Source organism: Ruditapes philippinarum, unplaced genomic scaffold (assembly GCF_026571515.1).
Source record: "Ruditapes philippinarum isolate M1 unplaced genomic scaffold, ASM2657151v2 ctg1403_1_1_1_1, whole genome shotgun sequence".
Classification (NCBI taxonomy): domain Eukaryota; kingdom Metazoa; phylum Mollusca; class Bivalvia; order Venerida; family Veneridae; genus Ruditapes; species Ruditapes philippinarum.
The window spans coordinates 101,640-118,238 of NW_026853464.1; the positions used below are offsets into that span (position 1 = coordinate 101,640).

General features: G+C 34.2%; 1 protein-coding gene across 2 annotated transcripts in view; it reads left to right on the top strand.

The window, feature by feature from the left end:
* The window catches only part of LOC132736935 (mucolipin-3-like), a 101,800-nt gene extending 86,129 nt beyond the window's left edge, over nt 1–15,671 (top strand). The window contains exons 8-14 of one of the 2 annotated variants that reach the window (XM_060724149.1): nt 10,920–11,019; nt 12,203–12,315; nt 13,030–13,206; nt 13,499–13,612; nt 13,992–14,114; nt 14,377–14,592; nt 14,982–15,671. In XM_060724149.1, coding sequence (XP_060580132.1) covers nt 10,920–11,019; nt 12,203–12,315; nt 13,030–13,206; nt 13,499–13,612; nt 13,992–14,114; nt 14,377–14,592; nt 14,982–15,326 — 1,188 coding nt within the window. In that variant the 3' untranslated portion in view covers nt 15,327–15,671. The remainder of the gene's footprint in view (nt 1–10,919; nt 11,020–12,202; nt 12,316–13,029; nt 13,207–13,498; nt 13,613–13,991; nt 14,115–14,376; nt 14,593–14,981) is intronic. The other variant, XM_060724150.1, reaches the window with a different exon arrangement.
* Nucleotides 15,672–16,599: the final 928 nt, after the last annotated feature.

The following is a 16,599-nucleotide window of genomic DNA, read 5'->3' on the forward strand; positions in this document are numbered from 1 at the left end:
TACAAATTATTCAATATATGGAACCAAAGTAACAATATATGGAGCGATTTTATCAATGTATGGAGCCGAAGTATCAATATATAAGTTGATTGTCACATTATATGATACCAGATATTCAATATGCCCTTATATGAAACCGAATTATCATTATATTAAGTCATTTTTACAAACATATGGAACCATTTTATTAATGTATCGAACCAAAGTAGCAGCTAGTATATAAGTTGATGTTACATTCTATGATAGCAATTGTCATTATATGGAACCAAAATAGCCTATTTTCAAGTCAACAAGTCAAAGACCGAGGTCACTGGGTTACAATGCATAAACTTTTTCATGAAATCAATTATTATTTGACAAATTATTTTTTAACTTTGTCAGTAGATTAACCTTGATGTGTCCTTCTGGCACTGGCCTATTTTTGATCAAAGGTAAAGGTCGAGATGAACTTATTTTTTAAACATGTTTTTGTTAATGGTCAGTACGACTCAATAGCTTAAATTATGACATACAACTCCTACATATATAACGATAAGTTTTGCCTGCCCAGCCCTTTTTAAGTGAATGTGACGTTAATTTCAAATATTTTTTCCTTATAGTATGCAGTCAGTATGCATTTAGTGAAGCACGATGTTCTTTAAACAAGGACTGTAATACCGGTGCAAGGATAGAATACAGCCTGTAAAAAAGTCCCGTCAATATAATGACATTTTGGTTCAATATATTGCTACTTTGGTATCATATATTGAAGAACTGGTATCATATAATGTGAAAATCAACTTTTATATTGCTACTTCGGTTACATATATTGATAAACTGGTTTCATATATTGTAAAATTGATTTAATATATTGATAACTCGGTTTCATATAATAGCATCTGTTTCCATACATGACTTACTTGGATCCATATATTGAAGATCTTGTATCATATACTACTTAAATGGTAAACGATTTATGTTGACATATTCATAAAAGATGTACAGTATTTGTATGATACATGTATTACTAGTAATATCGACTTATAACAAATAAACAGGTTATATTATATGAAACTACCGAATTCCATCATTGATGCTTCAATGTTGTTGTTTTTTTGGACACGGCTTGATATGCACTTGTGTACAGTTAGACATCATCATAAATGTAAAAATATAATGAAGTTAAGTATGTTATATATTGATCCATATATTCAAGATATAAATATTTCGTAATCGTAGTGCGTTTAAAATAGTTTGATTTTTAAATTGCTAAATTTAATTAATTAATTAATCACTTGACATGTAGCAGAGTCCTTTAAAACGAGGGGAACAAGAAACAAATAACAAAAAAATAAAAAAAGAAATTGGGAAGAACAAAGTATTTTCAAACGATCATACAAAAGACAGACAAAAGAAAAAGAAAAAAAAAATAACATCATCACTATGTCATGTATGAGCGTCGGTTTCGAACCTGTGAGTGCATTTCATAAGAGGTTACAGTGACCCTGATTTACCAATTTAACCACTACGATGGTACACATTTTTATTAGAAATTATACTATAATAGTCGTTGACACTTTCAATCTCCGATGATATGCAGACTTACCCTTTAATGGACTTTCCCAAGTACCGTTAGAACCAAATTATCACCTCGGGATAATAGGTAAAACAGCTTTTTTGAAGAAGAGAATATAATACAAGATAAGAAGTACTGTAGCGCCGATATATGTCCAAACGTCGAAAAATGTCCAAACGACGATAAATGTCCAAAAAATGACGATAAATGTCTCAATCGCCGATAAATGTCCAAAACTCCTTTAACGATAAATGTCCAAAAATTAACGAAAAATGTCGCAACAAATTAGGTGCTCATAAATGTCCAAATCGGTTAACGATAAATGTCTCATCTTTTCATATGTTAATTTGTAATTTATTGTATTGGATACTGTAACAGTCTATCCAACTAACCCTTGATTTTACCCTCTGGTTTACCCCCGACGTAAAATGTATAATACATTATTGTACATGACCAGTTGCAGATCCGGATAGGCGCGGGGGGCATGTGCCTTCTTAACTCACCGAAGCAATACGTTTTAGCATTGTTTGTGTTCTTCAATATTTTTGTGCCCCATATAGCGTTGCCATTGTCCGTCCGAGTGTCTAAGTGTCCGTCCCGAAAGTTTGTGAACGGTAAAGGGGCGTGGACAGAGTTGCATATTCCTTTACTGTCAAGTGGTCAAAAGTTAAGAAAAATATGCAACTCTGTCTGGGAAACAAAGCAGTTAACCTGTATAAACCATGTGAGCAAATCAAGGGGTTAACTGCTTTGACAGTTAAAATCTGACCTACTGATTCAACAGCGAACAGTGCAGACCTTGACAGGATGACGCATTTGCTTGTCGGGGGATATGGTTCGACAATGGTCGTTATAAGCATATACGCAACACGTGTTAAATGGGTTTTGTGACTTTTCTCTTAAGTGCTGCAAAGACGGTCCTTCTCATGCTACATTGATTTAAGACGTTTGTATTTGATTATTACTCATTCGCGCGTGGTGGACTGAACGCCACTGCGGGGCCACCGCCTTATAAATACAGAGTTTGAAAGGCTACTTACTACTTACATGTATCCCTCCAGTGTCGACCCAGATCAGTTTGCACGCAAATGCGTCACCAGATGAGGGTATGCGCTATTAAACACCAGTAATTGGTAGTTAAGGTTTTGTATGTCCCTACAGTGTGGCACTTTCAAGATCAACCTACATGGTTATGTATAGGATATCGACAGAGTACGAGGTCTTTCTGTTTAGGAAATACCTGGTCACGAATTTCATGTGACACCGAGAGCGCGTAGCAAACAATTAAACAATAAAATATTTTAACATTTTTAAAACAGGAAGGGGCGCAAATGTCCGCCCCCTCCAATGATATCAGGGGGGCAAATGACCGCCACTGCAAAAAGGGGGCAAACTTCCGAGGGGGCAACTGTACGAAAGGCAATGTCCGAATGCCCGGCAGACCACGAAAGACTTATATAATTATGTATATTGGTGGCAAGTGTGAGATATATGAACCAAAACTATATTTTATATAACAGATTATAAAGTGTTCTAGAATAAAATATAATCGTTCATCTTAATTTTTATATACTAAATAACTTATACCTTTATTAACATTTTAAAATCGTAATAAGTATGCTGTGATTACTGCTATATAGTTTCATTGATATGAACTTGAAGCGTCCACTTTGTTATATTGTCAAATTTATGACAGAAGAACAACTTAGATTACTATTACTTTGAAAAATGACGCCATTAAATAAATGTTAAATGTGTTCTAACTTTGATATGCTATCCATTATTTTTATTTAAAGATTTAATATAAGGATGCTGGAATAATTGTTTAGTGCATTCAATAAACATTATCTTGTTTAAAATATGTATCCGGATTTTGTAAGACAGGAACATTATGACAATCATTTACATTTTATTTCAATTTTTAATTTTTGATTTCATTTCATGTTTTCTTTGTCTGCGCACTGGCAGGTCTATTTTTTCATGTGTATTTCATGACCAGGTCTGTCTGACTAGAACAGACCTGTGCACGTGCAAAAGATAGACCTCATAACGGACTTTCTTTTGTTTAAACAGGTCTATCCGAAAAATATAGACCGGTCACAAACAATACAGGAGGTGTGTAAACATGAATATAATGGATATACGATAATCGTATAATCAAGTAAATGTTCAACTAAATAAGGGGAAGTAACTGCTATTTTACCATTTTACAGCTTCTGATTGGCTATAATTATGTCGTGGGAACAAGATAATTATTTCGTGGGAACAATATATTATCTCGTGGGAACAAGATAATTATTTCGTGGGAACAAGATAATATCTCGTGTGAACAAGATAAATAAAGACACCCATGTGTCACATCTGTGCCACCGTAATAGACACTTGACGTAGTGTGTTTTCATGCTGTGCTGGTTGGATACAACATGTACATTTAAAAATTACTTATATGTCAAATATTAACTTAACATAACTTATTATATAAATAACACATGGCTGTCATTTTGCATTATGCTAACTGGTTACTAAAGCATTATCGTTTTTATCAATACAGAGTTATGTAAGAGTTATGTACCCCAGGATTTTACGGGTGATTTACGGGTAAGTCGAGGAAGACTTTCAAATATGAATACCAATTCTACACTTGAGTTCACCTTGACCAAGGCGTTCTCAATTCGGCCTTAAGGAAGCCTTTCCCGAGTTTGAGTGGAGGTTGAGTTCGAGTGACGTATAAAGTGTAGAGTAGCGCAATGCAGATGATAAACAAGATATGTTTGTAAAACATGTATGTCCCCCCTAAACACACCAATTAATATTATCACCTTAGATTTTTAAATGTCATTGTGAAAACAATACATAGTAAATGTGTTATGGAATACATGTATATCATTGCCAATGGGGCAGAACCCAAATATGACCCATTGGTCCCATGAATTGAGTAAACTCTTTAGTTGTCAATGAGACAATATTACACACAAAATATCTTCTTAAAACAAGCTTTTCATGGTGAGGTCACTGTGACCTTTACCATTTTGGACCTACTGACCCCAAAATCAATAGGGTCATTTATTAGTTTTGACCAACCTCGCACACCAAATATGAGGACCATCAGCCAAAGCATTGTCTAGTTATTGAGCAGAAATGGCATGGTCTACGGACCGACCAACCGACATGGCAAAGCAATATACCCCACTTTTCGAAGGGGGGGCATAATAACTTTAGTTTATTTGACTTTTTTATCGTTGGTACCGGTTTGCCCCATATGAACAACGTCCCCTGAAGATTGTTAGTATATTATATTTCGGGGGATAGTGCATGATACAGAAGACGCCCCGTCCAGAGGCGACCCTGGTTCTTTTAAGTGCCCGGTGTAAAGCACCAGTACAATGCACCACGGTTTTAACTTATTTTTTTCCCTTTTAATAGTAAGGGAGATAGACTGTGTCCAACAATCAACTTATTTTCAAATACATTTTTTTAAACTTTTATAACAATCTCACAAAGCATCCCTGCTAGAGTCCCGGTGGTCGGTCGGGGTGATCCAGGAACGACCGGGGTAGTCCGTAACTCTGTCGGCAACGTCCGGGTTGATCAAGGGCTCTGCCGGGCTCTACCGGTGATTGTCGGCACTCTATCTGACCGTGCCGGGGCTCTGCCAGGATCATCCGGGACTTTGCCGACATCATCCCGGGCTGTGCTAGCATAGATCTCAGCTTTTATGATCTCTTTGATCGAAGACTTAACAGCGTTTGAATATCGTGTTAGGTCATCCGTCATCCACTTACTACCTGCATTATCCGTAGTTTCAACTGGACATGCATGGATGGCCCGGAGTTCATCCTGGTTGTGAAATTAAGTATGGAAATTGGGTATCGCCGAAGTACTACCGGGGTTATTGAGACTGCAACAATCTTTTCATCCTGGATCGTCTGGGGTGGTCCTGGGCTTTGCCGGGATGCTGGTGAGGACGCTACTTAAATCGGTACTTTTAATCCCTATGGAAACCTTTATAACTGGCTGATGCAAAACTGTTGATCATAGAAATAAGTGCAATTAACATATGAAAAGTTGAGACATTTATCGTTAACCGATTTGGACATTTATGAGCACCTAATTTGTTGCGACATTTTTCGTTAATTTTTGGACATTTATCGTTAAAGGAGTTTTGGACATTTATCGGCGATTGAGACATTTATCGTCAATTTTTGGACATTTATCGTCGTTTGGACATTTTTCGACGTTTGGACATATATCGGCGCTACAAGTACCATTTAAAACAACTTTATGGCAAATTTGGTAAAGTTGTTGGTATACGATACGACTTAAAATTTTACCACGAGTTCGAGCCTAAGAAATTGTCTAACATTTTTCTTTCCTTATTTTATCAATTTTATGATATATGCAAATGAATTGGGATATCAAGGTAGTTTTGTTACAATATCTAATAATTTTAATATACAGATAATAATATTTTTTTTTCTTGTATACATTGAAAACAAAAGAAAAGTGAAATGAGAAGTAAATAAAAAAAAATAACACAACACAATAAAAATATTCTTCATACAGGAAATAATTTTTGCGAATCGAACATGCCTTGCATTGATATTCAAATAAAAATTTAACTGACAGTCTTACCTACTGCGTTTAAGTTGACAGTTGGCAAATTAGTAGTTTTTTTATTTACATAGTTGAAAGATGATAAATACAATATGATATCTGTTTTACACCGTTATAGTAGACTTGACCATTATGTTACTAATTAATTATAATTAAAAAATGTTGTTTGAAAATTTTTGTAATATTTGCTGGAAATCACTGACCAGCGAATTGCGTAGCTACACAAACGTTATCACAGATAGATATCTGACTTTTATTAAATTTGCCATATTTTCAGAATATTTGTTGCCATAGCAACCAGAACTTTCAACATCGGAAGAAAAGAAAAAGACGTGCATAATCTCCATACTGCCATAATATCAAGTTTCATAAAAATATTTTCAGTACTTTTTGCGTTATCGCGGGATCCAGTTTTGAGGACGGTACAACCGGTTTCAAACATATTAGAACAGAAAAGGCCTTATATCGGAAATGATATATGGGGTTTATTTAAGAAATAAAAAATGGCCTTCCGGGGAAAATGCAAGCTTACGGACTGGTTGGTCTGGCCCGAAGCGCATACCTTCCGAAGTCTGAACAACTAGTCCCTAAACTTGCATTTTCCACGAAAGGCCATGTTTTATTTGTTCTATTATACAGAATCTAAATCCTTTCATCCCCTTGTTTTGTGCTGTCATTTTTACTATTATTTGCTTTCAAATAATAATTTTACTTGTTCAGTGTGTGAAATATCTCAAACCCTAAACGATTACCGATGATTTAGGAGTTGTGATTCCATTTTTGTTAATGAAATTTAATATTAATTTAATGTTACTAGGCAAAATAACTCGGACTTTAAGAATTTCAGGAACAGTATAAATAAATATTTTAACTAAATTAAAGAAAAAATCATGACTTTTGATCAACATGTAGTACATTTATGTCTCAGATAAAGAGACAAATCGCCTATCCATTTTGATAGTTATCGTCTGTTTGTGTCGTCGTGAAATTCGCACGTCGTGAAAGCTACGTTTAACCTGCGGTCTGGAGACCGCAGGGTATTGTTACGCGTTTAACTTTTGAGGCATGGATGAGCACGTCACCTGTTTTCGGTACATGGAGGAGCACGGGATATGTAAACCTTACATGATTGGTTAATTGAACTTTCAAAAACCTGGCTAAATACCGTTTGCCGGTTCGTGACGGATTTACCTCTGGGGAATTAGGCAGAATTACATCTAATTAGAACAAAATAACTGTTACGTGATATTTGTAATTTTGTTTAAATATTTTACCGTTTAAGGTTGAAAAACTTGAATAATGTGTTTGAAAATTATCAATGTTTCTTTAATATAAACAATTTATTGTCTGTAATATTTGAGATACATACTAATTGAAATATTCGATCGTAGTGGCATATGCCATAATAAATAGAGATATTGTCTGCGTAAACTTGTGTGTTTACTTATTTTTTTGTTCGGAATTATTCATAAAATGGTAGGCCTATTGAATCATTTTCTTAAAAAGAAATAATTGTTTTATGTTCGACCTTCACCGGTCATCAACGGTCACCAGTTTCCAATGACCTTCTTCTATATTGATCGACTATATGTTGCCCCAAACAATGTTGAAAATAGTTAAATGAAATATCTTATATCATTTAAAATGTTCCCCGCCGGAAACCATTTTACTTGTAAGAATTATGGACCGCCCCCGGTCTGTATGCGGTTTTTGGACCGGATGACGTCATATTGAATATAGAAGACCGTATGCAAATGAGGTATAATATAATTTATTATCTCTCAATAATAGACTCCAAAGAAAATAGAGACTGCTAGTGTCAACTATATATATTTGCTTTGGAATATTGCTCTTAAGGGATCTCCACGATGTCCCAATACAGCCATCACGACACACATATAACGCGAAACAGCGTTAAAACGAATTTATGATGGTTAAAAGTCGAACAAATAAAGAAGAAAAAAAAGAGAAAAAAAAAAACAACAAGAAAAACAAATGAAACCACGATGTTGAAAACTCTGCATAATCTCGTATCATCGTCATCGTACTTTCGACCTCTCGCCATAGTAGTTCCGTTGTTTTGTGACCTGGTAGCCTTTGTTCATTTAGTGTTTAGATTCTTGCTCAAGAAATAACGGCTTGCCCCTATCTTGGTTTGTGCCCACACGGTGAGCGATACATAGTTGACTATTTAGACGCGCTAACCACTCGCAATAACAATACTTTATTTTATTATATACATGCATAATTTAGTATTATAACATAATGATATGGTTATAAAGATATTTATTTCGTGTACAAGTTATGTTTTTATTTTTACTTTCAAAAGATTTTAAAGAATAATATAACCGTTATAAAATAAGATTCTATTCCAAATATTGGCACCATTGTAACAAAATGTATTTTTTTTACCATAATTTATGCGGTGTTGAGGTATAACAATTATGCGATGCAGATGGAAAATGGGAGCAAAACCTTACAAAGCAAAAGTACTGTACATTTATTCTGGTAATATCCATATATACAACACCATAGGAATGAAGTGTTAAAGTACAGCAATAACAAAACGATATATTGACAAACATGTGATTCATGATAATAATGTAAACAACTACATACTTTTACAAGCAACATACAACATATACAAATGTTAAAACAAATCAATGTTTAAAAATTACAAGTTAACGGTTTAAGATTTAAACAAAAAATAGCGTTAAAATGACAACATGGAAACATTCAATACATTTTTCACCCGAATAACTTGTGCTAGCAATCAGAATCCCAACCATTCAACTTTTCAGTTACATCCAATAACAAGGAGGCAATCATTTAGGGTATGACCATAGCCCTATCTGTAATCATGAGTTATTGTTAATAAATGTGTAAGCAAAAGTTATTTTGTAAAGTCAGTAAAGGATGACTTATACTCATGGATTGAACGGGGATAATAAATTGGATGGGACCAGAAAAAATGTTTTAAAACTTCATAAAGGACAATTCATATTTGTTACAGAAATTGTACACCATATATTAGCCTGCGATCCAGTCTGTCACTCTTATGTCCTGTTCGGCTGATCGATATTATCAAAAACACGAACAAGTAAGAAATAACGCGTATGTGTTTTATTGTTAAAAAAATCATTTTTGGCCGCCAGGCCGCCGGGCCGCTGGGCCGCCAACTTCACAAAAATGACAAAATAAAAAAAAAATCTGAAAGTGATTTTTTCTTTAGATATATCGTTTAAATAACAATAATTATCTTTAAAACTTCATTAAATGCCGTTTTATTGTTAAAAAAACATTTTTACAACATTAAAATTTTTGGCCTCTAGGCCGCCAGGCCGCTGGGCCGCCAACTTCACAAAAATGACAAAATTAAAATAATTTCTGAAAGTGATTTTTTCTTTAGATATATCGTTTAAATAACAATAATTATCTTTAAAACTTCATTAAATGCCGTTTTATTGTTAAAAAAAACATTTTTACAACATTAAAATTTTGGGCCGCTAGGCCGCTAGGCCGCTGGGCCGCCAACTTCACAAAAATGACAAAATTAAAAAAATCTCTGAAAGTGATTTTTTCTTTAGATATATCGTTTAAATAACAATAATTATCTTTAAAACTTCATTAAATGCCGTTTTATTGTTAAAAAAAAACATTTTTACAATATTAAAATTTTGGGCCGCTAGGCCGCCAACTTCACAAAAATGACAAAATTAAAATAATTTCTGAAAGTGATTTTTTCTTTAGATATATCGTTTAAATAACAATAATTATCTTTAAAACTTCATTTAATGCCGTTTTATTGTTAAAAAAACATTTTTACAACATTAAAATTTTGGGCCGCTAGGCCGCTGGGCCGCCAACTTCACAAAAATGGCAAAATTAAAAAAATCTCTGAAAGTGATTTTTTCTTTACATATATCATTTAAATAACAATAATTATCTTTAAAACTTCATTAAATGCCGTTTTATTGTTAAAAAAACATTTTTACAACATTAAAATTTTTGGCCGCTAGGCCGCTAGGCCGCTGGGCCGCCAACTTCACAAAAATGGCAAAATTAAAAAAATCTCTGAAAGTGATTTTTTCTTTACATATATCATTTAAATAACAATAATTATCTTTAAAACTTCATTAAATGCCGTTTTATTGTTAAAAAAACATTTTTACAACATTAAAATTTTTGGCCGCTAGGCCGCCAGGCCGCCAACTTCACGCCGCTAGGCCGCCAGGCCGCTGGGCCGCCAACTTCACGCCGCTGGGCCGCCAGGCCGCTAGGCCGCCAACTTCACGCCGCCAGGCCGCTAGGCCGCTAGGCCGCCAACTTCACGCCGCCAGGCCGCTAGGCCGCTAGGCCGCCAACTTCACACATCTGTAGAAGTGACCAATATATCTATAGACCTAATAACAGACAAAACCGGTTTTGGTCACGCTATGTTGAGACAATATTTCTCCGCTATACGATGTAACGCGGAGAACTATATATATTATTTAAGTACATTCCCCTTTATTCCCATTGTCTTTTGTACAACTGTTGAAAAGGTGATGAAGATTAAGTTCAAGGCATACATCAATTGCTTATAACAAGTAAATGGGGCAAGTTCTCTTACAAAATATCTTTATACCGAAGCATATGTTTTATACGAAAGAAGACAGTACTTTCATATTTCCACTTACACGCGGCAATAAGGAAGGGATTAAAATAATATGGATTCAATAAAGTGATTTTTAAAATTTGACTTTTACAGGTGCAATTTGTTGATCTGGACAATAATGGGCAAGTGTCGGTTGACCTTGACACACGATCTAGTAGAATAAAGTGCAAAGACATGAATCTGTCTTTATCAGGTAAGTGATGAATTTAATATTAACCCTTTACCTCATATATACGCGAAACAACGCATTTCCGACCCCCCCTTTTTTAGGTCTCAAATAGTGAAAAATGTCCTATTTGGGCCCCAAACACATGTTTTCGTTTGAGAAATGTTGCTAAAAAAATTGAGCACTTTTTCGGCGCCGCCCCCATCCAAAAGATACATCAGGGGGTTGCCAGAAGGGGGATGGTCCCCTTCTGTTAGGGGGGGTTTGAAGGGTGGCGGAGTCCCCCTCATCGCCAAGAAAATTTTTGACTTGTGAGAGGCTAAAAATGACCCCAGGTCGATCATAATGTAACGTGTAACCAACGCTGAAAAGCCTTTGACTCTATCTCAATCCCTTGAGAAGTTGCAGCACTTTGAAATAAATTTTGATGGAAAAAAATCGAGGCAAAATAGTGATTTTTTTGCAATTTTGAGATGTCCCCTCGTTGCCATGGTAACAGGAAATTTAAGACTGAGCATGTCCTTACTAAGGCAATGGTCCAGTCAACATTTGTGCCAAGTGTGATTAGTATTGAAGCATTTTTCATAGTTTCATAGCAGTTTGAACTTGTAACAGGAGGCTTTTCAGTGAAAACGGCCATTTTTCACAATATGCTCATGGGGGAAAGGGTTAAAAATGTTTAATTTATTTTGCATAAAAAGTGTTGTTGTGTTTTAGCTAGGAGTTAAGTTGGTTCCATATATTATGACTTGTGGTTTTAAAGCTAACAGAGGTAAAAGAACATTAACATATTTGTTTACTTATTTGCATAAAAGTAAAATTTACAGTTCCATTGAGAGAACTGTGCTCTAACTGTTGTTATGTTTTATTAACACCTATATTATCACACCCGTTTATATGTAGCCTGTAGGACAGCTTGATGCTCGAATTACCCAGATATTTTCTTCTTTTTGTCTCTTTTCTCATTAATTATATCATAATTACCTCCCTAAAGGGCACCTGGACAAATGTTGTTGTATAGATTTTCATTTCTTATTTAACAGACATCCATAGAATTAGAAAACTATAAAATAATAACCAAAGGGTCACTTTGACACAAAAAGCGTCAGTCGGAATTTCCGTTGAACTCGTTTTTCAATACGAGTTTCAGTTGTCTTTTGATGTAGTGGAAATTTGACTTGAATATCAAAACTTGATTTTCCTATTTCAGACTGGCAGTTAGAAAACACTTCAGAACAGATCGGGGCATCTGTGATTGCTCTATGTCTTATATCATTATTACTGACTATTGCTACCATGATCTTTGCGGCTTACACTTTCTGGGTATGTCAGTGTTTACTAGCAATATCATTTGTTTTACTAGTGTGTTCTATAGCATTACCTTGCTGTATTATTGAATGTATGTCAAGTTTGATTATAAGTATTAAGTAAGAGACTGTACATGTATATGTTGTGTTATTGACACTTGCTAATCTTAATTGTATTTTTACACTCTTTTGAGTGAAATTTCTTGGCTCATCTGTATAACAGTTTCCTCCTGGGCTCCTGGCCGCTTGTCCTTGTTGCTTGGTCGTATGGGGCTTGCGTTCATTGAACGCCGCCTTTCCTTGTTGATCTTGTTTACCGTATTTTAAGTTTGCACTCAACACGATTTCTAGTACAATTATGATACAGACAAAAAGAAAACAACAACAAAAACGACAACAAAAACAACATCATCAACAACAACAAACAAACAAACAAACAATATCAACAAAAACAATCCAACAACTACAACAACAAAAAAAAAAAACACCAAAATATAACCATTACTGGAAACCTTTTTAAACGTCAGATGATTCATCATAAGTTCGTCATAAATCCGCCACCACTGCGACCCATTTGATTTAATAATTATAGGTATAAAATGATCAACACTACTTTTGCTTAGAGGGACGGTGTTTGTTGCTTATCTTATTTCGAAATTTTAGAGTAGATATTATCTAAGATATACTTCTAACCTTGCAAACGTTTGTAAATTAAGTGTTTTATTTTCAGAGAACTAAGCAGTTTATGAAGAAGCACTATCAGGCATACTACGGGGTTGTAGATAAGGATGAGACGGACCTGCCAGCGTCAGAGTACTTCCGGTTTTTAAAATTCTGGGATATAACCGTTATTTTTTCTGATATATTGACTTTATACGGTACAGTCTGGATAGTGTTTAATACAGTGGTATGTATAATGTATGATACTTTCCATCATTTTATTATGCTGCATGTTTTGTATATAAATCAATGTTTAACATATGTTTTTCTCTGTAATTCTACATAAAGATGCTATTTTTTATTGTAAATGATAGAAGAATTTCACGTCTGTAATACTAAATGGGTTTTAATACCAACTGTTTCATGTGAATAAACATAGTTTATGAAATTAAATTTATTATTAACATTAACAAATCTCTCCCCAAACTTATAAATAATGAAGTGGATTGCAAGTTTCAAAGTGATATTTGTTTTTGTAGCAAAGTGAATGGGTGCTGGAGTTGCTAGATTCCTACACCGTGTGGCTAGGAGTGGGGTGTGTGCTAGCATGGCTAAGTTTGCTGATGTTTTTCAAGTTTCACAATAAATTCCATGTGAGTCTAAAAACTTGTTTTTCCCGCAATTTCAAACGTCTGCATATGTTATTCAGTCAATGAAAAGGATGCAAATTGTTTCATTTAAACCATTTTCATAGGTCATTTTAACATGAACATTTCACTCTAAAAAGGGGAATACAAAATGTATGTTTACTGGTAATGAAAAGGGCAAACTTTCCAACCTTGGCAAAGTTAATGTACATTTTTAAGTTAAACCCCTTTTAAAACTTCTACATGTTCTATATGAATTATTGATTCTAAAATGTATTATGCTTACCATTGCATGCTTAAAAAGCAGGACTTTATTAAATATGTCAAATTTGGGTTTGATTATTTGATAGTACTTTTAGAGTTTATAAGGTTTTTATTATTTCAGCTGTTATTTAGTACACTTTATAAAGCATTTTGGGATGTGATTGCCTACCTTATTTGTGTAGGTGTGTTATTTGTCGGGTTCTGGGTTTGTGGATATGTCGTTATGGCGCCGTACCATGTCAAGGTTTGTCGAATTCATATCGTTACTCATTACACATATAGAGCCTATTTTCCGATTACATTTCCTTTAGCTTTGTATCAACTTAAGTCACAACTTTGTCATAAATAAAATATTAGGCCATTATATTTAGCAATATGCCAGTATTAGTTGTTAAGTTGATATTGGGTCAATAACTTATTAGTATTCGACATAAAAAAGAAAGTCCTTATATTCTTCATGACCGATACCACGAGGTAAACACGTTGTCATATTTCTCCTTTTGCAGTTCAAAACACCATCCGCAGCAGCGGAGACGCTGTTTGCTGTTGTTAACGGCGACGAGATATACGCTACCTTAGCAATACTAGAGTCCGACAAGAGCGGGGGTAACTGGGTGTGGTGGTTCTCAAGACTCTATCTCGGAGCATATGTTGCAATATTTACGATAGTTGTTATCAACCTTCTTATAGCTCTTTTCATGAGTGCCTATGAGTCTATAAAGGTTTGTATGGCTCATAATTCTCTTGCATTGTACCATTTTATTTTATTTATTCTTAAAACGACAGGTCGTAACCAAGCTTAAAATAACTCGACAGAAAAAATGAAATATTGGCTATTTAAATAAACTTATATACACACATAAACACAAAAGAGAATACTTTAATATTTATATGGTTTACATATGTTAGATGAATACACCAGAAAGCTTTACATGTTTTTATAAAAAAAATAACTGGAAATCGAGTTTTATGAGCTATGTTTAATTGATTTTTATGTAATTCAGTTGACCCATTTTAGGCCAAAATACTTAAACAAAATATGAAAGAGCTATATTATGTCTATTCATTTCTGTCATCACCAAAATATATAAAGATTTGAATCTTTTAAAAGACGTACTATGAAGACAAACCGGAAGAACGAGAATTGGGTCCGCTAGAGAAAGCGTTGCGCCGAGTTTTAGTTCAACACGATGAACGAAGTAATCTGCGGAGCTCGATATATGACCTTATGAATGACAGTACACCCCTGACACCAGAAATAAACTCACTGAGAAGTGAACTTTCAAAAATTGTTCGCGTTTCTAAAAGCAAGAATGACGTGGTGCTCCTGAAACCGAGGACTTTGAAAGTGTTTATGGAAGATGAGGAGCACAAAAGGAAAGAATTTAAATGCGGATTTATGAGCTGCTCCTTCACATTATTTTCTGGTGATGACCAAACATCAAAAGACAATTAACAGACACAGAATGTTAAAAAGGAGATAGTTACACCTTCTCTATGAAAACATAGACATGAAAGTTGCATTGCCCTTCATATACCATTTAGTTCATTCTTCGGTTGTATATAGTTTGTTGTAAATTGTTTGCAAAATAAGTTTGTTTTTGGCATCACAATAGTGTTAACCTTTGTTCTATTACTTGCTTGTAACTAGCCGTAAGTAATTACTAATTTTACTGCAAGTATGTTTATCATTTTTCATTTGCTTATGAAGGTTTAATTTCAGATGTTTTAATAATTGCTTTTCAAAAGATATACGGGATATGAGTACATTGTAAATCTAAATGAATACATTGCTAACAAAGGTTCGTGTTGTTGTTTTGACTTGCCAACGCAGCTATGAAAATCAGTACAGAAAAGGCTAATTAAGAAAATCTTAAAATAAAATAATTTGTCAAAATTTTAGAATACTTAAATGTATGTAAAAACTAACCAATTCTTCATGGTCTGAATGAAAAGATCACACTCAACACGTATCGTTTCAAAAAAGAGTATTTGTATCTATATGTATAATTGATATAAATATTTTTTTTTAATAAATTAAATTATAGAAACATGTAAGGTAAGACAGAAAATATTACTAGGATATCCTTTTCTACACACATTTTGACTCACCTGATAAATTTCTATTGCGTGTTTAAAATTTTCAGAGATGACCTAGTCTCTTGTACGATATATATTCCATTAAGAACAATATATGTGTGCATTACATGTATTATAATGTTTTTTGATATTAATGCTGCAGAATTTCATTTGTACAATAATGAATATTTTTCTGAGTATGTACCGTGTACAAAGTCTGAAAAAGTAAACAACAACTTTTTTTTATATTGAATTTTGTTGCATAAAAGGTTATGTCCCTTCTGATTTAATGATGTCTGATTTTCTGCGTTTTTATACAATTGTTTTTTTAACGTTTTAAGACGCTCATTATGTAACTCAACTTTAACACTGTTTTTTACCCAAAAGGTATGATATAAAAGTATTACAATGGATAGCAGGAGCCAAGCGGCTGCCGGGTTGGCGCAATAGGACTGTGAAACGGCTGAATCAGGTTCGAATGCCAGACGCAGGCTACTTTCATTGTGATTGACTATGAAATCTTTTGTACGATCATTCGCACTGTACCTCTGCTCTAATATGTATAGAAATTTCAGTTCCTTGCAACACTGAAGGCAACTAGTACTGGTAAACTGCTTGACAGACTGCCCAGGAACAATGCCGTGGCTGAA